Genomic DNA, 21,394 nt, shown 5'->3' with positions numbered 1-21,394 from the left:
TCTTTTAAAATCTTAGTTAAATTAAATTTAAATTTAATTTAAATAATAAGTTTATAATTAAAAGTACTAATAATAAATTGATTGATTGTGAAATTAATTTATCTTGATTTTACAATTTTATTTAAAGACGTATACAATACTTAACGATAAGAGCAACAGGAGTGTGCCTATATTTTTATATTAATTATTTTTATTCATATTGCCAAATAATTTAATAATAAGTTGACAAACTACAAGTAATACCTGCATGAACGTCTCTTCAGAATGTTGATGCCTTGAAGTAATCGTAAGACGATCAGCCAAACGACGGATATCTGCCAGATTGTTTGATTCAAGCAGTTTGCATATCTGTTGCTGATCGCCTATGGCTTCTGCGTTATATTTCGCGATATGTTTGAGCATGTCTTGCGGTATTCCGATGCCATTATCGATAACTTGAATTTCGCGTTTTGTCGCGTGAATTCTTATTGCGATTGCCACGGCGTGGGCGTTCAAAGAATTCGCTACCTATAACGTTTTATTCAGTTTTATGCCATTATTCATTCCTTAATTTACTTAATAAAAATAGATACAAGATAATTACATACATATATTAGATGCGATAGACTAACGAGATATTGTGCTGGGATAAAAATGTTTCCACTTTTCTTTAACAACACAGTGGATTAAAATGTAAAATTTGATAATTAAAAACGCAGTTAATGCCGTAATAAATAAATCAGAAAATATCATTTGAAAATTAAATTAAGAATGCGTAATATCCTATTAAATAATTCAAATTATTCAAATTGCTTAGATAATGGATTCTAAAACTAAAATATTTTTTAAACGCAATAGCCATATTTGAAAACGCGAAGAATTTATGAATATACGTAATGTCAGAAAAACAGAAACGTATATTCTTATGTAAATTATTTTTTTAGTATTAATGATATAACGTTTTATGATACTTGCGCCAGTATATACATAATAAACGATTCGCGGATAATAGGAATATAATTGTGTGAAATAGCGTACCAATTTTATGACGCATCGTTCGAAAGACGCGATATTTGACATCATTAGCGTTTGCACAGTCGATTGTTCTGCGTTATCCTGCATTATTCTTGTTGCTCTGTAACGAGAAACTGAGTCAGAAGTGAATAACGAAAGCACGTCGTTTTTTGTTTCAAGAGTGTTCAAGGGAAACTTTCATTATGGCGTCGATAATCACAACACTTCTTATCTACACTTTTTACATTTCCCCCGTTACCTTAAAAAACAAAGATGTAGATAGTTAGATAAATATCGTTATTTGTTAAGCACTCTAGAAACTAGTTCTTTTAAGTGCCGAGAAATTATACAAAATCAAGTAATATAATATAACAATAGTGGAAATTGAATACATAAAGTAAAATATAAAAATAAAATTAAAAAAAAAAGTAATAAGGACAAAAACAAAATAAAATATAAAAAAAAGCGAGAATAGACGAGCAGACAACAAGCGCAAAGTTATATAACGCAAAAAGAGTTATGAACTTATACTTAGCAGATAACTATACAGTTTGTCTTTAAAATCACGCAGAGATGTGGCACAACAAATTTGGAATACGCGGTATACCATTCCAAAACTTTGTCGCGCAGCAGCAGAAAGATTGCTTAAAAAATGCTGTGCGCAGATAAAAGTAAATGATTCTCTGAAATTCTAGTATCCATATAAAGAGAATAATAATGCAAATATATGAATATATGTACAGTAAATGAATATACGAAGTCTGTCCAGTGTCCGGAAAATATCCATTTTATGGATATATCTTTGTATGCATATTACCTGGATATGCTATTGTAGAAAATGGGTATTCACCATTTAGAGAAACCTTCATGAGCTTGGCTCCCGTCGAGCGGCACGGCAGATTTTCTCACAGTTTATGTCATTATAGTACTGATCGAGATTCAATTTAATCTGAAATCTACGGGAAGGAAGAAAAAAAAAACGATATCGTAGTTGTGTAATTATCCTTACGGAAAAAACGTTGAAAATTTCGAGAAAATATGGCTGAAAATTGGGTGAAAAACATTGAAAACACAAGATTGGATACTTTCCGGATAGACCTAATAAGATATATAAATGAATATATGTATAAATGGAAATTCTGTACATAAAAAGATTAGATATATAAATATGTAAAATGTGTATACGTAATAAATTAAGCTTTAAAATGCAAATGGAACAAACAGATCTGTTGTTGTGATTTGCAATGCGGGAAATCTCACAATCAGATTTCCGTATTATGGTGCAAAAGCGACGCGAAAGTAATCTCATTGTTTCCAATTTAGTAAAATAGTTAAGTGGAGGGAAAAAATAAGCGGTGATCAATCGCGAATGTATTTATAAAAATCTCTTTATTCTTTTTTTTCTTATTGCATCTACTAAAAAGTTCCTGTATTCGTCTCTTTCAAAATGCTATGTATATAATCCTGAAAAAGAAGTATGGCTCTTTCTTTTTTCTTTAATAACAAGTGCCAAGAACGTGACAACTTAATATTAACATTCGAATAACTTTACACGGTTCCTTCACCCCGCGTTTGGGATGCGCTAAGAGTATTTATTAATATAATTTATTTAACATTTGGGCGAACGACACAACTAGGAGAAACTTTAATCGTAACGATTACCGCGAAGAATCCTGATAGCTTTAATGGGAGACCTCGATAAAGTCGCTAGCAGTTTTATATCTTTCTATAACAAACTAACCGCATAATAAACTTGCGAATAGTCTTTGAAATTAGTATACTGTTAATTATGATCTAAAGAGACATTATATTTCTTATTATTTTGTAGTTTAAATTATTTTGGTACTTGGAAACTTAACAAACACAGCGGATATAAAAATAGTTTAAGTTGTACATATAATGCGTACGTATATATATATATATATATATATATATATATACACATGTATATATATTAGATTTAAGACACGTGGAAAATACGAAGTATATTACTTGTGTTTCAAATCATCAATTTGTGCTATTAATCATCTGCATCATTTACAATTCATATAACATACATTTCCAATGATAAAAATATTAATTATGTACGCAATTATGTAAAGTAGTTATATATATATGTATATATATATATATATGTATATATATATATATACATATATATATAACTATAGCGATATACATGTATATAGATACTGTCTATCTCGATGTCTGTATCATATCGCGGATGCACGCGACATTACTGTGTCCTGATACACACATACATTATAAATATATATCATTATAAATATATATCGCTATAAATTTGATATAATTGCATTACTCAGTGTTTCATAAGTGAAAAAAATTATTTAAGTCTGACCCAATAAATTTACCAAATATTTAAATATGTTTTAGAATAAAAAATATATATAATTTTTGTAGAAACACGATAATTGTGATGTTTTATAAGATTTCATAAACATTTTGTTACAATCAAAAAGATTCTACTAAAAATAGCTTACATTCTTTTAATAATATATGTGAATAATTTTAAAAGAAAACGTAAATAAATTTATTTTCTGTATTTCAATTATTATGGAACACTGGTTGCACATGGCCCTTTCCTTTTCTTCATTAGATAAATGATTTATTTACGTTGTGTTTACAAATGTAAATGTACAATTTCTCAAAGAGAGTACCTTAGCGAACAAAAGCAAATCCGCAAATATTTTTATTAAAAAATTATATAAAAAATTAACAGCATACTCTTTTCATTAGCAACGCTTTTTCCAATTTACACTTTTTCTTCGTATTACATCAGTAACAGAGAGTTCTTATTACAATTGGACATATTAAATATATTTAATATATCGCGAGCACATACTAGACATATTCAATAATTAAGAAATAATATAAAATACATGTTTCTTCTTTTAGAGAAGCGAGCTTGGAAGAATATAGTTTAAATTTAATTTCTAAATTAAAATCTATACATATACAAAAAAGCATAAGTGTCGGATTGAGAAGCTCGCTATGTAGCATATTGTAATGAGTTTATTGTAAAATTATTGTAATAACAATCACATATCGAGTCATCTATCAACAGATATAACACACATATTAAAATGATGAGACATAAATAATTTAGCGGCATCATCAAGTATCTTGACGCTAGTATAGTTGAAAAATCATGTAACATTAAAAATATATTTATATATATATATATGTATAAATTGACGAGTTATTCCTATAAATATCCTCTAAAATCTGCTGTGATAAATTAATCACTCTTAAAAACAAATTCGCGATTTATTCAACTTTAGGCACCAATGGTATGCAGACCCTGTCTTTGGTACATACGACCGATTCGATTTTTGTTCATATCTGAATAAAGAAGACGGACTATCACAGTCTTCTGCATCTGAATATACTTATTTCATAGTGATTTCATCGTACCGATACTTCGTCCTTACATTTTCCTTCGTTCTTGCATGTTCAATGCAAAGAATTTGTATTATTACATTTCATTTATCTGTGTGATACAATCCTAAAGCACGTGTTCATTAACAAAAAACTCAGTCTTCTTCCTTCTTCTCTGGCTTCAAGTCTACCATTGCGTGTATCTCATCAGGACTGTATCTGTAAAAGTAGAAAAAGAAATATAATAATTAATATTATATCTTCAATTTTAAATAAAAATTAATATATTGAATGTCATTTTAAAATTGTAAAAATATAAAAAGTAAATTAAAATATGTCATTTAGCAAGAATGATGTGTTTAAATTTGTCAATGTATAAAGTTTATTTAAAATTTTAAACAATTGCAATATGTATATGTTTATAATTACCCTAGTAGACTTTGTAAGTCGCATACAAAGCGATATACGTATCGCTTGCCAGCAGTTTTATGTATAATATTCTTATCGTAATAATAGCGTAAGCCTCGGCTCAACTTCTCGTAGTTCATCTTGGGTTTGTTCTTGCGAATACCCCAACGGCGTGCAACCTCGTCCGGATCGGTCAGTTTGAATTCCCAGCCGTCGCCGGTCCACGAAATAAAACCTTGACACGTTTTGTCAGTTAAAAGCTCCAGCAAAAATTGCCATAGCTGAATCGGACCTGATCCAGTGAAGCATGGTGGACCGCCACCTAAAAATATGCCATTTGATATATTTTGTTAAGGTTCTCTTAATATCAAAATATATATTAAACAGTAAAACAATAAAACACTTTTTAATAAAATATGATAAAATGTTTAGATCCATAAAAAAGAATGTAAAGAGTTGATTTGAATAATTCACTACTAGAGCATACGTTAAACAAAAAGTACCGATTTGATTCTCAGAATGATATTACCTCACATAAACATATATAACATATACGGAAAATTTTGAACAGGAAAACATTTCATTGTGATAAAAATATTAAAAACAAAATATCTCCGAATTATGAATTTAATAAATGTATAAGACAGACATTACGTGTCGATTATTATATACGTTCAGTAGTGCGAATACAGACTGACAGAGGAGACGGACTGTTAGTAACAGAAAGTCAAATTTTATTTATGGTGGGAATATAAGCCTTGTGGAGGCCATCGGTGTCAGTTTGTAATTTGAGACCATTCTTTTGCTTTCTGATATTAAGCATCTCCGAAACCAAACGTCTCCAATAGCAGGGCTCTTCATCCAAAATCACTCAAATGGGATGAAGTCGTGATACGAGCAATCTCGTATAAGATAATCTTAGATGAGCAAAGTAAATTTAGAAAAATCTCGGGTAATCTCAGTAAATATGACATAATTTTAAATACTCTAAGATAATCTTGGATAATATAAAATAGTATTTGATAATCTGGAATAATTTGAGGTAGTATTAAGTAATCTTAAGTAATTCGAAGTAATTTAAAGATAATCCGTATCAAATAATTTTTGTACACTATAACGCTCGTGTAACCAATCCCTCAAAATAAATAAAAAAATGTAGAAGAAAAATCTATTAGCAAAATATGTTGTCAAATTGAATTTACCTGGATAACCGGTGAGCATTGAACTCTGCAGTAACGGCTTTTGGTCTGCATTATTGGCGATAGATGTGGCATGATGAGGATTGGAGGAATCTCGTGGTCCAAGTCCCGCAAGAAATGCGGGATGATGAGGCAGATGATCCCCAAGCCCGACACTCCATTGGTCACCACCGACGCCGCCGCCTCCAGCACCGCTTCCGCTTCCGGGAACCGTTTGGAACGGCGTTGCATCGTACTGCCCGTATCCGCCGCTTTCGCTATAACCTTCGTGGTAGCGTCCTATCAACAAGTAAGAAAAAAATGTCATTTCATTAATGTGCTCCCAGTTAAAAATATAAACGTGCTGTGAAAAAATAAAAAACTAACTTGGTTAGATATATTGTATATATATATATAAATTTTAGATATATTGATTATTACACACAACACACAAAACAAATTTCTAAAGGCTATATATAGTCTTTATAGAAATTTCTTTTTTCATTGGGATTTCAGTTCTTGTCTACAAACCTCGAGGATAGTTCTTGAACGGTGACGGTTGATATTTGGGCTCAATGTGAATTCCGCTGGCGCCGTAAAAGTCTGGCGAGTTGTCCAAATTGTACGGATGCGGCGCCTGGTGATCTTGTGACAAGCTGTGATACTCGGACGCCTCGTCGTATCCCGAATAATGCGCCGGCGTCATGTAACTCTCCGTCGTGGTAGTTGCGCTGACTCTCAAATCGCTCTCGTTACTACCTGCGCCTGCGAGCTCGCCCCCGCTGCTCAGGCCACCGCCACCGCCTTGAAGATGCTCAGCTATATGGTGATTGCTGTAGTTCGCTAGAAATTTATTTTTACAAATTATACTTCTTGGATAATCCTTTTTTAACTGATGAAATTTAGTAAAAATAATAACAATACATAGCAAAAACCGTCATAACTATATCAACAATTATGGTTATGTTATGGTGACGTGCGAATGTCCACTTTATCACAAATATGATGTCACAGCAATGTTATGGTGATATGCAAATGCCTTTGTAACATATGTTATTTTGTTATGATTACAATCTCACAGTAACATCATATTTTCTTTCTGATTATTGTGACTCTAATGTGAATGTGATCCTTTGCTATAAGAGTAATGTTTAAAATTGCACGGTATTTTAATAGAAATTAAATTATAATTTTATGTGTAAGTGTTGCGTGGCCAACTATTTTACGATCCATCTGTTGGAATGGAATTGATCCACAGCCGATCCACGCTACTGCATCAATAGTTGACCAGGAACGGAAATGGAACTTCACGTTGTAGCAATAAAAAATTCTGTTTTTCACTATAAAGATAATTTATTTGCGATCGAATTCCAAGAGAGACCGTCCGTCAGTTATAGTAATGATGTTATCGCGAGGCTGATAGTTAAGTATATCATATATCATTATGCGTTAACTATATCACGATAGAGAGGAAAATTATGCTGGTTGCCAAAACCTCGAGAAAATGTAATGTGTTATTTGCGAAACTCTGACTAGCATCTGTTAAAATAGTCTGAAATTTTGTGTTTCATCTCGGCCGATAGGGCTAGTAGATATATATAGTCTATCTCTATCCATTCGGATTCCGAAATTACATAAAATTAGGTGTATTTTTACGTCGTTCCTATCGATCGTTTCGTACCAGAATGTATCTAAAAAAAAAAACCCCCATGACAAAGTACGTAACAGTAAGAATAAGCAAATGTATATAAATTATATATTATTTTAAAAGTAATTTTAATATAGTCGTTGTATTCAGAAAAATTGACAATATATTTTAATCAAAGAGCATAATACAAATAAAAAATTTCAATAAGCAAATTTAAAAAAAAAAAAAAATAATCTCGCGCTATTATACTGTATATGTCATCTCTTAAGAAGAAAGATACTTCTGGAGGTTTGATATCATGTCTATGTTTTATGATTTACTTAGGATAAATGTATTTCGTTAATAAAGATTGTAAAACCATTTTCAATAAATTCTACAGAAACTTAAAGGACGAAATATCTGTGCGCAAACGTAATACTAGACATAAAGGAGAAACTTACATTCCGTTTTGAGCTGATTTAAATTCCTTAGATGGATGTACGCGTTGTTGGCATTGTTGTTATTATTATTGTTGTTATTACTGTTAGGGGTACTAGAGTGAGAGGTCGGTGGTTGAGTGCTATGGCTGTGAGGTGGAGGTGACGTTTCGTCTCTTTGACTTTCGTCTTGGCACACGGGACTGCGCAGGTGATTGTAGCCGCCTGCAAATTGAAAGGAATAATTCGTTCTACATTACAATGTTTTAATAAATATGACAAAAAATTAGTTAATCTGATTATCAAACATATCAAGTTCGGTTCATTTACTTTCAATATATATCTATATGTCAATCTGTAAAATGCACAAAAAGATAGAAAATCGCAATTAATTAATTTGTCCATTACTGCACTGAGAAAAAGGATTTTGTTAATTTAACAAAATCCTTCAGCCAAACAAGCCATCAGTACCTTTAAGTGACTTGTAAATATGTGACAACAAATTGATTTGTTGTGATTGCTGCTAGTTTGCTATACCAACTAATTATTAATAATACCCTTGGGAAGATTTTTTTAACGAAGTTCAAGTTTTCAAAAGTAATTAAGAATTTATTTAAAAAATTTTGAAGTAATTTAAAGTGTGTAAAAGGTTAAGCCAAAATAGGCTAAAATTTTTGAAGGTTTTAAATTTTAATATAATTGACACAGCGCGTTAATTTCTTTCAATTATTTTTAGGTAAATTTTAAAGTTACTTTAAAAAAAAGTTTAAAGTTAAAGTATTCAAATTTACCTTTATTTCTTATAAGTTTTGTCTACAGTTAATTTTCCCAAGAGTAGAAGCAAACTATGGCTGCGTTCGGAAACGTCGCTTGGAAATCTACCTTTTATGTAGACCTTTTGGGGATCAACATAAAAATTGTAGACAATCATGGGGCCTTAAGTCGAAGGAAATCATAGTCAGGTATAGGAAGAATACTCGTTTAGTCAATTTTTTATCTTCCGATTTGAGTTCCTACGACCGTTACTTCTATACAGTATAGGTAAGCCTTTCTGTATAGATAAGCCTTTTATTTACTAACGATATTGTTGATTATTTATTACAATGACGAACGAGAAATAATTAATTTGCAATAACTAATTGATCGTTATCTTAATAAATAACACATTTGTTTACCTTTGATTTACTCCTACAACAAAATCAATTTCTCTCAGTGTGCTTATTACAATCCTGATATTAAAAAAATAATTCGTCGTGGATATTGCAACACTTACGATTACAATTATATTCCTATCGGTTCTAAATCAGATTGAAAATTAAAAAAAAACTATTAAAATATATAATGTTTTTTATATTACTTTTTTTATACGATCCGTATTTATCTCTTGAAGTGAATGATACTCTAATCTTATCAGTCATTCTGAATAATATCCTATTTTCTCAGCATTCTTCCAAAGTCTCTCTATAATGCCTTTGTTTTACTATATATACCTCTTTACTATTTTTTCACTTTTTTTATTTTCATCAAAATCATCCACAGAAGCGTCACGACGTCCACGGATAAGGGAGAAGGGACGCGATGCTGCGTCACCGCGCATCTCGCTTCGTAGTAGTCCAACACTCCGCAGGGAGGAACCACCGCTGACACGTGGGCGGCGCGTATCTCGATGATTGGTCCGAACGAACTCCGCCTATCCTCGACTTCCGTTCTACGATCGCGCGAGAGAGAGTTCGGATATTACGCGAGGCTGAAGTTGAAGTTCCGCGCTCGTGCGGCGTTCGAATCGCCGTCACGTTACGATACTACGATCACCGAATTAACGAATTGTTACGATGCGCGTCAGCCTCAGAATGAGACTTCCACGGCGTGACACTCGAGACTTCAAGAACTTCAAGAACTTCAAGACTTAAGTAATTGATATTTTTGTAAACGTAAATTACGGTCCTGTCGCTGATAAAAGCATGATTGCACAGTTTTCAAGCAATCCTTGGGGAATGCTCATTTTCCAAGGGATTTGTTTTTTTTTTTGTCAACGTTCATTAAAATTATTTTTTATTTTTACAAAATAAATTTGATTCCACATTGTTTATTTTTTGGTTTGCGCAAATTAAATAAAAATATTTTGTTCCTTATGGTAACTCCGGCAAATACGCCGCGGTGAGATTTACGCCGCAGAAGTCAGAAAAAATAGAAGGAGTGGGGATAATTTTCCCGCAACTACTCTTTTACATGGCCTTTATGTTATATTAGCATAATGTTAACAATTTTAGTTTCTTACTGTAATATTAATGAAATTATTGTGAGTTGACTCAATTTGTCACTGTGTTAAGTAGCGCCATCATAAATTATAATCTACATAAAATAATTACTATAGGACGTGCAAAAGACTTAGTAGTTATTTCGTGATATATGAGTGTAGAGGAATAGTAAAGCATGTTGTATAACAAAATACAAGTACTTTGCTCTTGTATTCTTTGTTTAGTTTATTGTCTTGTATATCCCATTTGTTTGGGATATACGGCATGTTTAGTAAGGGGAATTTGCCCAAAGCATATAAAATACGCAGATTGAATTCAGTGCACTAAATGCAATAAACGCATTACATAAAATATGTATCTCATGTCATAACACTTGTAATACATGTGAGATTATAATTATTATTCATTACTTCATATACATATATATTTATCATTCTTATTCCTTAATAAAATTTTATAAACGCATTTTATAATTATATAATAATTATTTTACGTCATTTTACGCTTTATTTATATGCATGATTTGTAAATTTTTTATGAGCCGTACATATCCTCCCACCCCCTATGAGTAACCATATATCTCACCCCTATGGGATATACGGCAAAAATGCAAGGATTCAAAAAAGTTTATTTTTTAATACAAAATATAAATATTTCAGATTTCTAATATTTTTTTCATAATAGTAGACAGTACAAAATTTTTACTGATATAGTTCGTTTACTTTAAACATAGTAAATAATACTTAATAAATTAAGTTTTTGATAGGTGCGGCGTATATACCGGAGTTAATATAAAAAAGGCAGATATTTATCCGTTGTTGCATTATACGCGGTGGCAGTCGTAAATAATGAATTATATGAATTATAAAACTTTGTGATATAGAGATAATTGATATATGCGCACGAGAATGAATGCATTACATTATACATTATATATTAAAAATAGTTTAGTAATAGCTACCAATGTTGAATGAAACAATTTCAATCAAATGTTCAGTTAATACAAAGAAAAATAATTTGTCTAAATATATATATTTAATAAGTATTACTATATAAACATAATAATATAATCAAGCATTTGATAATACTTACTACATATTTAGAAAAACAAAATAATTTTTCGTTATATTAATCACACATTTGATTGGAATTATTTCATTTAACATTGATAGGTATCATCAAACTTTTTTCAGTATCTGAACAAATTTATCTTAAAACTTATCTTAAAATTTATCTTAAAACTTGTCTATATACAAAGAGAAATTTCTATATAGCTTCTTAATTCATGTAATTTCGAAGAAATCGCTTTCAAACATGATTATTTTGACAATGAGATTATTTTACTTTATAGGTTTTAGAACGCGTTTCAAATAGGTATTTAAAAAATTTTTATCAAACTAAAAAAGATAAGAGAAATCAGAGGTTTATTTAATCACATAAGAAGGCAATCGGAAGTTGGTCGAGTAACCTGTCTTATCGCGTATTCGCTACTCAAGCTTCTTACGTTTCACGCTAATTATTTTAATGCTGGTCTAATGCAGTCAATTGGAAAATTAAATATAACAATGGCAATAAAGATCAAAAATAAAGCTACAAAATAATGACGGATAATGAGTAAATTTAATCGCCACTTTGACAAACAATGCAGTTCTTAAGATAAACGTTCGCTATTATATTCGTCAAGAATACAAAATAAATTGAAATAAGCGAAAACGCGGATAACTTAAAATATATAAGTTTTTAACTAAAAATCTATCAGTTGCTTTGTAATCATTGCTAAATACAAATTAAATAAAATAAAACGCAAGGTTGCTCGAATTCTTTGGTACAGAACGCTGTAGCAAATGGAATCATTAATTTCAATTTATCTAGGATTTATGCAGCGTGAATAAGAAGCAGGTGACGCTCAACATGTTTTATCTGTTAAGGCGAAGCCAGGTGGCTTGCCAGGATTATTAGGCCTGTTGGGCCCTGCTATGCTTGTTACATATATCTCTTTCTACCTTCACATTTACACGGTATAAATAGTTTAGTCGATGCGATTAACGCATTCGATAGAATTGATCTTTTTTTCGTAATACGCAAAAAAAAACGCGATGAAATGCGGGTAAGAGACTGCGACGAATTATCATAATTCACCAACCTTTATGTCAAAACGACAGCGATCTATCGCGCATGTGACGCGTTGCCACCCCACATTCCCACACTTACGTTTTAATAACGAAGAAAAAAAAACAGGTGAGACCCGCCACACAAGTGTCGCACCGGCCACGTTAATTTTGCTTAGCTGTGTTTAATTGAACGTAATTATGAACGGGGAGAGGGAGAAACCCGCAGAACCAGCTTTAAAGATCAGTTTCCAACGAGTATTATAATTAAAAAAATATGTTATAGATAAAATCGAACTTAAATAACAGTGTTAATAATGAAAGAATGAAAAAACAGATGGCAATTAGAATATTACATGTGCTTTCAGGAAGTATCATAAGATTTTATTCAGTTATTGACGCCATAAAAAATTATGAAAATAATGTATATAAATTACGAGAAATATGAATCTATATTATTTTATGTTAAAATTCATTAAAATTAAGATCATCATTATTTATGAAAGAATTATTGTATAATCATATCGTTTTACACGTGAAACTTTATTATATTAGGGAGTTTTTGCTTAAATATCGTTTATCCAGGTCGCACATTATCTTCTTCTTAACAACTAATTAAAAAAAGAATAACGTGACTTTAGCGTTCTGGATCCACGTTATTGCAAGAATTTCCTATTACAGCAACGTTTTTCGTGCTTTTTTCATCGAAATCTAAAAGATTGTAGGAGGATATAAAAGATTTCATATGATACAACCGATGATTATATATCATTTGGGAATTTAATCTTGCGACTCGATGTACCAGAAAGTCTAGTTGCTTTTTGTTGCACAGTCACATTCAAATGTGCTGTGTGACAGCTGACGTATATACGCAACTACCCAAAAGATACCGAGAATTCGCCTGACGATTGCATTACCGAGCGTCTTGAGCGCGCTGCCCCGTAGAAATAATTACTCGCGAAGCCCCTCCTGCTTTCCCATAATTCCCGTGTCCATGTGGCGACCGTGGCGTCGTTAATAGGGCCGTAGGGACAGACCCTGCATATTCTAAGTACACCTGCGAGGCTCGCGTGTAGTAGCTGCACCTCGCACCCTGTGTTTCATGGACGATGAGCGTGGGAGTGCAGCCTGAAGCTGGCCCTCACGCTGCACACACAGGAGCATGGCTTTCTCCCTCTTTCTCTCTCTGTTTTTCTACTAAAACCCGTCACCGTTTAGAATTTCAGATATAATACGCCTAAAAATGCACATTGGAATAAGAATCAGGTACATTGAAAAAGTTTTTATATAAAGTTTTTATAAAAAAAAAAGTTTACTTTCTCCTTATCGAAAAAAATAACGATTGCAATTTCATTAGTTACTATTATTATTGTTTTGTAACTACAAATGTTGCGTACACACAGCTATATTACAAATATTAATACAGTCTCGTGACCAATTGGCCTAATGAAGTAGCTATTTTTAAACACATAATCAAGACAGTTATTTTCATAAGCTAAGACTGATAAGAATGGTTACAAATTGTAAACATAATTACACGTACGTTTAACTTGTTATCCTTGCAGCAAGAAATGACAAATTGATTTTCGAAGTTTAACATTTCAATAATCGTGTAATTTAAATTGCTCTTTAATGAATAAATTGATATTATTACAGAAGAAAAACAATAAATTTCACTACCTTTGTAAATTTTTAAAACGTTTTCTATTCAAACGAAAAAAAAAGACAGCCCCAAACTACTAAAAGTTACAAAGAAAATTTCTAAATTGAACTACAAATAATCAAATGGTTATAAAGTCTTGAAAATATTTCCTTTTCGTAAAATATATTTCTCATCTATAAATATGCAGCTCCTACCCAACTCAATGGCGCGGACTGAACGTTCGTTAATTAATAGATCAACGGACGAGGAAATTTCAGCAGCTACGACGTGTCCCGAGGAGTGTATCTGGAAACAGGGGGAAGCCGTTGCGAGAAAGCGGGGACGTAAAGGGACGATGCACAGTCGGGCTATGGTATATCGGGCGGGCAAAAGTAGCAGCAGCCGCATATCAGCTGTGAAACAGGTGCCGAGGACTGCCAGAACCGCCGGCCGCTTAGGCGGCAGTAACGGTGAGCAATGAAGGCGGCGGCGGCCAGTAACAGGAGGAGCGACAGCGACGGCGACGGCGGCAGCCTCGTGGCACGTGCCAAATCGAATGAAACGCCCGGTCGACGTACACAGCTGCTGTCTGCTAAACGAGGCTACTAGAGAGAGAGAGAGAGAGAGAGAGAGAGAACAAGGAGAGACCGCCGCAGCCCGGCGGCCTCTTGAAAATTAAAACCTGCTTCACGAATGTTCTCCACTCGCCAGAAGGTTATCATCTTCGACCGAAGAACTCGCGGCTGCGACCCACATCAGGATCCGGGACTCTTGTCTCGTTAAGGCGAAATCGATAGATCGCCACTCGGAGTCACATATCCGAAATCTTGGACTCATTCGAAAAGTCTCTGATTTTGTTAGGATCTTTCACGAAAGATAGTTGGAGTAGACGTTACGTTCAAAAAAATCATTTCGAGAAGAAAAGTTGAACATATCAATAATAAACGTAACGTGAGTCTCTCTCTCTCTCTCTCTCTCTCTCTCTCTCTCTCTCTCTCTCTCTCCCCTATATTTATGAAGGCTTGTCATTTCTTACTTTTACGCGACACAATCTGTGCCTGTAATATCAATGAACTCAATGCGTTACAAAATATAACAGCACGTTTCCAAGTATATTCACAAATGAATATTATCTCTTTGATTAAAAAAGAAAATTAATGCTTTTTAAACGCGCGCTTAGAAAAAACGCGTTGAGTCCGTGATAAGACTTCTAATCGTGTGAGAAGGGATTATTTACTATTCCGATTTGTGCGAATAAATTTGAATGGTAACGAATTGAACGTGACGCACAATTCAACAAAAAAAAAAAACACGCATTCTATTTAGCTAATGGATTTTGTAACGCGGTCTCCTCACGTGTACGAGGCTTAACGAGGAAGCCCGATGGCTTTTCTTATGAAAATAACGACGCCGTTAGAACAATGCGCCAGCGGGAAAATGTTAACGAACTCACAATCGCGCGTTAAAACGAAAGTAACGACCGTGTTGGCTTTATCTCCATCTACCTATCGCGTATGCACAACGATATATAAAGACCGCGGCGAAACGACGCTACTCTTTCTCCCGACACGCGGCGTTCCAAGTCTACCGAGTTTTATACCTGTCCGTGGTCGTGAATCGCTCCTTTTACTCGAGACGCACGTACACACGCGTGCACGCGAGTGTCGCACAGACACTGTGCAGAAATGCACAGGGAGAAGACGCGTGATGAGCACGGCTCGTAAAAAAGTCGTCCACGACGACGGCAGAACGAAATCGCGCATTGTTCGTTAGACCGGTGACCTGCGAACTCTCCCACACTCTACCTACCCCGCGAGTACACATGTGTGCACGCACACGCACGCACGCACGCACGCACACACGCACGGCAGAGACGAAGGCATCTACATAATCGCGCGCGTTACGAGAAGAGAAGCGTCGCTCGCTCCAACCGCTTCTAGATCATTAATTATCGGTACTAAGAAAAATAATGAGATCGAAGGATCGGATAGGATAAAAAAAAAAAAAGTCGGTGTTAACAAAGACCAAGTAGATCGGCAAAATCGGGAATTGTTGATTCATACGGACGAGAGAGAACGTTCGAGAAAGAATTTGATTAAATTCTTCCTGGAATCATTTTTCGTGTGCATACAAAGTATGTAAATAAGTAATTTTTGCGTCTACCTGTATCGCTGAAGAAGATTAGACGACTAACCGAAATGTACGAATTATATTATCGTATTAACGATTATCGTTGCTCTTCCGTCTCTTGAATAAATTTTCAATTTGTAAATATTGAGAGATATTTTTGAACAGTTAGCACACATTTTGAACAGGGCCCATTAATTCGAGCCCTTCCTATTTCCTTTTATTATTGTACTTTTAAGTTAGGGAATCGTGACATTCAAAATTTGTTTAAAGATACAATTTTCAGGACGCGACTGTTGATGTACCCGTTATATTGAAATAACTAATGTACTGTAATACAGAATATAAACACTACTTAATTGCGTCTTTTCAAAGCAGAATTCTACTTTTTTCCCAGACGTCGTCATAATTGAGAGTTGCTCTCCTCGTGAATGATTAATGATCTAGGAATCATATTAGGACGATACCGACGAACGTTCGGACGTGTTTAGAATGACTAAAAAAAATCATTAAAAAATTATGATTTCTGAACGTGTGCATAAATTTTGATAGGCTTCAGATAGTGATATTCGATCGCTCATGAATACCTAATTTCTTCCACGATTAAATAAATGCATGAATAATAGGTATAAAAATCTCTCGAAGAGATTTTAAGTATTTCAGTAATTAATTAATTAATTACCAAGCGATTAAAAATCCACTTAAACTGAGTAATAAAAGAATGTACATAAACCTGCAGTAATTGTTGAAGATTCGTGCATAAATTGCGCGGTTTACGATCGCGGCTTTCGTTGCCGCTTATCACACGTGAATAAGAGAAATTAGCGTGACAGAACGCGACAGCGAGGTTGAGTTAATTAGCTTTATGAACCGTGGCACCGATATCTTCGTGTCGTTTAAAGGGTATAACATTGATGCGGTTTTTATCTCCAGGCCTGCTGCAATTCGACGCATCCGAAGCGTGTAACTTGAGCTCCCAAGCGTGTGCCGCCGAGACCTTGCGCGATACGCTTTATTGCTGGCTTAACGAGGGCCACACCTTAACGGGGGGAGGAAGGACGAGGGATGTGCATCGCAAACAAAAGATCCTTACCGTTCGAAGTAACGATATAGTTACGGGCCATTATGCAGATAGCCGAATGTTATAATTGTGATATATCAGTCCGTCGTAGAATAAATCGCACAAATCGCAGGATCGACTTTGCCGAGATCGTTTTTTGTCGAGAGACTCGCGAGAATAACCGAAAGAAGAAGTTTGCTAATTAAGCTGCAACGTCGTGGATAATAAGAGATATCTCAATCAAAATCTATGAATCTATCTCTTATTATTAGTTTCCCTTTTTAGAAATAGAGGATTTGACTTTTAGGACTTTCAATTGATGATTTATGGAAAGATTTCTTATACTGCAAAAATAACGAGCTGGCAAAATATATTCCTGTTATGTATGACAAATATATTCTTGCTGTGTCGATAATGAATTCCGAACTAACGTACGATCGACCGTGACCTAATGTTTAATCCAAGACGATGCCAGACGAATTTATAAATATCATTTTGCTGTGTAGAAAAAATATGTCATTTTATACGTAAAAAATATTTCCGAATCCAATGCTGTTACTCTTCGATCTACTATAAAATGAGATCAATATTGTATAAGGACAATCACATGATACTGATTGTTAAGTGATAGAGGAATATTTTGGTCTTAAATGGAAAATTTTTAAATCTAGAATAAAATGATCTTAGATATATGTTTCTTGGATATCAAATAAATAGTATCAGTATCGTTCGTTGCACGTTACTGCCTGCGGATAAAGATTTACTTTAAATGTAAAATTATTGTTTTATTTTTATGTAACTATGACAAGAAATATTTTATCTACGTCAAGAATATTTTTAGTATCAGAAATTTTTTCTGAGAGAACGATTTTAATCGCTGCATAGTTTTATTTTCCATTTCAAATCTAGCAAATTTTTTTTAATATGATAATAATAATATGATAATAAGAAGTCATTTTAATTATTTGGTTTTTAATTACTATAGAATAATCTTTGAAAAATTGCGTGAAGTTCACAATGAATCCTCGACTATAATTTTGAAAAAATTCTATTCTTATATATTAGAGAATTATTATTTTGTCCGACTAGTGCTCGAATAAAAATTAATAGACGTCTCATCGCTTAGAAGGTTGAAAACTGTTACAACTTTAGTATCGTTCGAGTTGCCGTATAATTTGCAGAAATAATTCTGTCTCCTTATACGTATGCTTCGACATTTGACCTCATAGTGAGGGACAATCGCTCGATAACATCGCCAGACTGAAATCCCAAAGCTGCTGAAATAATAGATATCGATTGACATTTTGGCTGAATTTGTTGCGATGTCCAAATGTAAAGCGCGATAATTTCTATTCCAGACGTACATGTTAACCGCTAGAATTTACTTGAATTTAAATCCGCGAAGTAGGAATTGCGAAAGATAATAATATTGTTGTACATTACGTGAAAATGTGACATAAAATAATTACGCTTCAAAAATTAATCGCTTTAGGAAAAAAAAATATATTTACGCAAATTCATTGTTTTTCGTTCGTAATTAATATATAATACAAAGGTTAAATGAAAAGGAGCATACAGCCACACTTTAAATACCTAGCGCCTTCCCAGTCCTAGTGTTAAGATTTTGAACTACTCTATCCAATATACATTCAATTAAATTGAATTAATATTTCAGAATTAATTGAGAGCCTCTTCTGAAATATTAATTCAATTTAATTGAATGTATTATATATTGGATAGTAGTTCAACATCTTAACACTAGGACCGGGAAGGCGCTAGGTATTTAAAGTGTGGCTGTATGCTCCTTTTCATTTAACCTTTGTAATAATTAAAGCGACTTTCTAATATTTAAAATTTAATATATAATATATAACCCTAGTTAGTAAATAATCAGTCGACTTTTTTCATACGCTTCAGACGCGTAACTGAAATCTGCGATTAAATGCGTAAATGACGTATCCGTTTTAGAAATAGATTCATATATAAATCTTGTCATCGTTTAACGTTTTTAAATCAATGTTATATACTCTCTTCGCAAAGTATCTTGTTGCGATGCTTGTTCGTCGCTCAAAATCCGTGATTAAATACCTTCCGCTATATATACTCTTACGCCGACTTGAATATCTTGGGAGTGAAAATCCGCGAGGTAGATACCTGGCGTGTGGGTGGTCGCGTCCAAGGAGACCGGCGGCACCACGCTGGTATTGCTGCGAGTGATCGCGTGCTGATGGGAATGTTGATGATGTGGATGATGGCCGGTGAGAGGCTCCGCCTCCTGGTACGCGGGATAATCGGCGTAGTACGGTTCGTGGCCTGTCATCAGCGTGTCCAGCATCTGGAGCACCATTTCCGAAGACGCGACGGCGTTAACGTTGCCGCTGCCGCTGCTGCTGCTTCTGCTGTTGCTGCCGCTGCCGGTCGTTAACGCGCTGATGTCGCCGCCGTTCGCGTACGCGTCGACTATTATGCCCGGCGCCTGCCCCGAAGGCCGCGACGTCCCGACGCTCACGACGCCCGCCGTGACGTCGCCTTCGATTGTCCCGCGCGATGACGACGTTGGTCACTCCTCGACGACGACGACGAGCGCGCGAGCATCCGGATTATTCCGTCTGCAGTTTTATGACACGCCGTTGACTCCGTCCACCGGCGGGACGTTGTACATGGTAGCACGACGTTGTTTCACAGTCGTCGCAATCACGACGACAACGACAACAATGACGGCGACGACGGCGGCGGCGACGGCGGTCCTCCCGATCTTCCTCGCGGTCGCGTCGTACGATTTCTTGCTGTACTACACTCGTGGGCGGCATAGACTCTCCGAAGCGGTGTGTGGCGCGTCGACGAGAATCGAGAGACTTCGATGATCAATGGACAGTTCTCTTTCTTCCCCCCCCCTCTCTCTCTCTCTTTCTCTCTTTCTCTCCAATGTTACTCCAGAAAGAAAAATCTTTCTCGTAGGGAGAATTCTCTCTCGCGTAGGGAATTTTGCCGCTTAGTCATAGAATGATGCAACAGGTGTCTCCCCAAACGGCCGCATCAATTCTCTTTCCCTGTTCGTTGATTCAGCTGCACGCCGCTGTGTTTAGTAGTCCTCAGGTATCCCACCTTCGCTCACGACGCTCGGTCTTTCTTCAATCGGAACAAAGTCGTATTCTCCGATTAGCCGTTCATAACTCTGCGTTCATAGTTCCACAATTAGCTTCAATTTTCAAAATGTCCTCCTGATTATACACCACGCTCGGCTCTCCACTGACAGAGACCCAGAGATTGATATACTCCCAGATAATTCCCTCAATCATTCACCACAGTTCGGATCCGCTCACAGAACTGAGTTTAGTTTTCCAGGTATTCCTCACTGATTATTAATTATTCACTGCATTCAGTTCCACAACCAAGATCAAATTAAATTCCCTAGCTTGTATCCCCACGTTCCTATTCAACGAACTGATTTGAAACTCTCTTTCAATGAAAAAGGTATCCTTCAATCACCCACTGCGCATGGTTTCCTACGAGGCGAGACTCAGGATCGAGATTCAAGTCGAATCTCTCTCTCCCTCTCCCTCTCTCTCTTTCTCTCTCTCTCTCTCTCTCTCTCTCTCTCTCTCTCTCTCTCTCTCTCTCACTCTCTCGAATATCCTTCAAGCAACGATTCACAATCGCGAATCCGCTCTCGCGAGTGCTCCTCGTTCAATCGGCTTTCCCGCGATTCGCGAATCCATCCGCGAGTGATGGCCTTCAATGGTGAGGTATACCACCGTCGTAAAATTACGCCTCGTCACTTCGGAACGGACGCCGAACGGTCGGCACTGTCGGTAGAAACGTCGACGTCGAGCAGACGCCGTGGTCGCAGGAGATCGGTCTCTCTTGCGTGCAACTCCTCGCGCGCAAGCCGCACTCCTCCACTTGACGCGAGCACGCGTGTCACTGTGACGAAGCGCCGCGCCGTTTCCGCTCTACGGTGCTCCACGGCCCCGTCCCTACCGCTCCGCGTCTCGTCCCTTTCATCCTCCATCGCATTTTCCTCCCCCTCTGCCCGCGGGGTCCCACAGCCACAGGCTCTACCGTCTAGTACGGCTATCTCGGTGTCGCATTGGTGCCGCACGATGGTGGTGGAAGGTGGGAGTTCACGAGCCCGCCGAGTGGGGCTGCTGTTGAAT

General features: G+C 35.3%; 1 protein-coding gene across 5 annotated transcripts in view; it reads right to left on the bottom strand.

Annotated features, from left to right (window-relative positions):
• Positions 1-3,865: 3,865 nt before the first annotated feature.
• Positions 3,866-21,394, bottom strand: part of LOC108745624 (ETS-like protein pointed) — a 120,830-nt gene continuing 103,301 nt past the window's right edge. For 4 of the 5 annotated variants that reach the window (XM_018481897.1, XM_018481896.1, XM_018481898.1 and 1 more), the window contains 5 exons: positions 8,067-8,267; positions 6,510-6,821; positions 6,003-6,278; positions 4,822-5,122; positions 3,867-4,611 (listed from right to left, as the gene is read on the bottom strand). In XM_018481897.1, coding sequence (XP_018337399.1) covers positions 4,548-4,611; positions 4,822-5,122; positions 6,003-6,278; positions 6,510-6,821; positions 8,067-8,267 — 1,154 coding nt within the window. In that variant the 3' untranslated portion in view covers positions 3,867-4,547. Of the gene's footprint in view, positions 4,612-4,821; positions 5,123-6,002; positions 6,279-6,509; positions 6,822-8,066; positions 8,268-21,394 lie in introns of all 5 variants that reach the window. The other variant, XM_018481895.1, reaches the window with a different exon arrangement.

Source organism: Trachymyrmex septentrionalis, unplaced genomic scaffold (genome assembly GCF_001594115.1).
Source record: "Trachymyrmex septentrionalis isolate Tsep2-gDNA-1 unplaced genomic scaffold, Tsep1.0 scaffold14, whole genome shotgun sequence".
Classification (NCBI taxonomy): Eukaryota; Metazoa; Arthropoda; class Insecta; order Hymenoptera; family Formicidae; genus Trachymyrmex; species Trachymyrmex septentrionalis.
The sequence above is the reverse complement of the archived record's forward strand: the minus strand, read 5'-3'. Positions and strand labels throughout refer to the sequence as shown.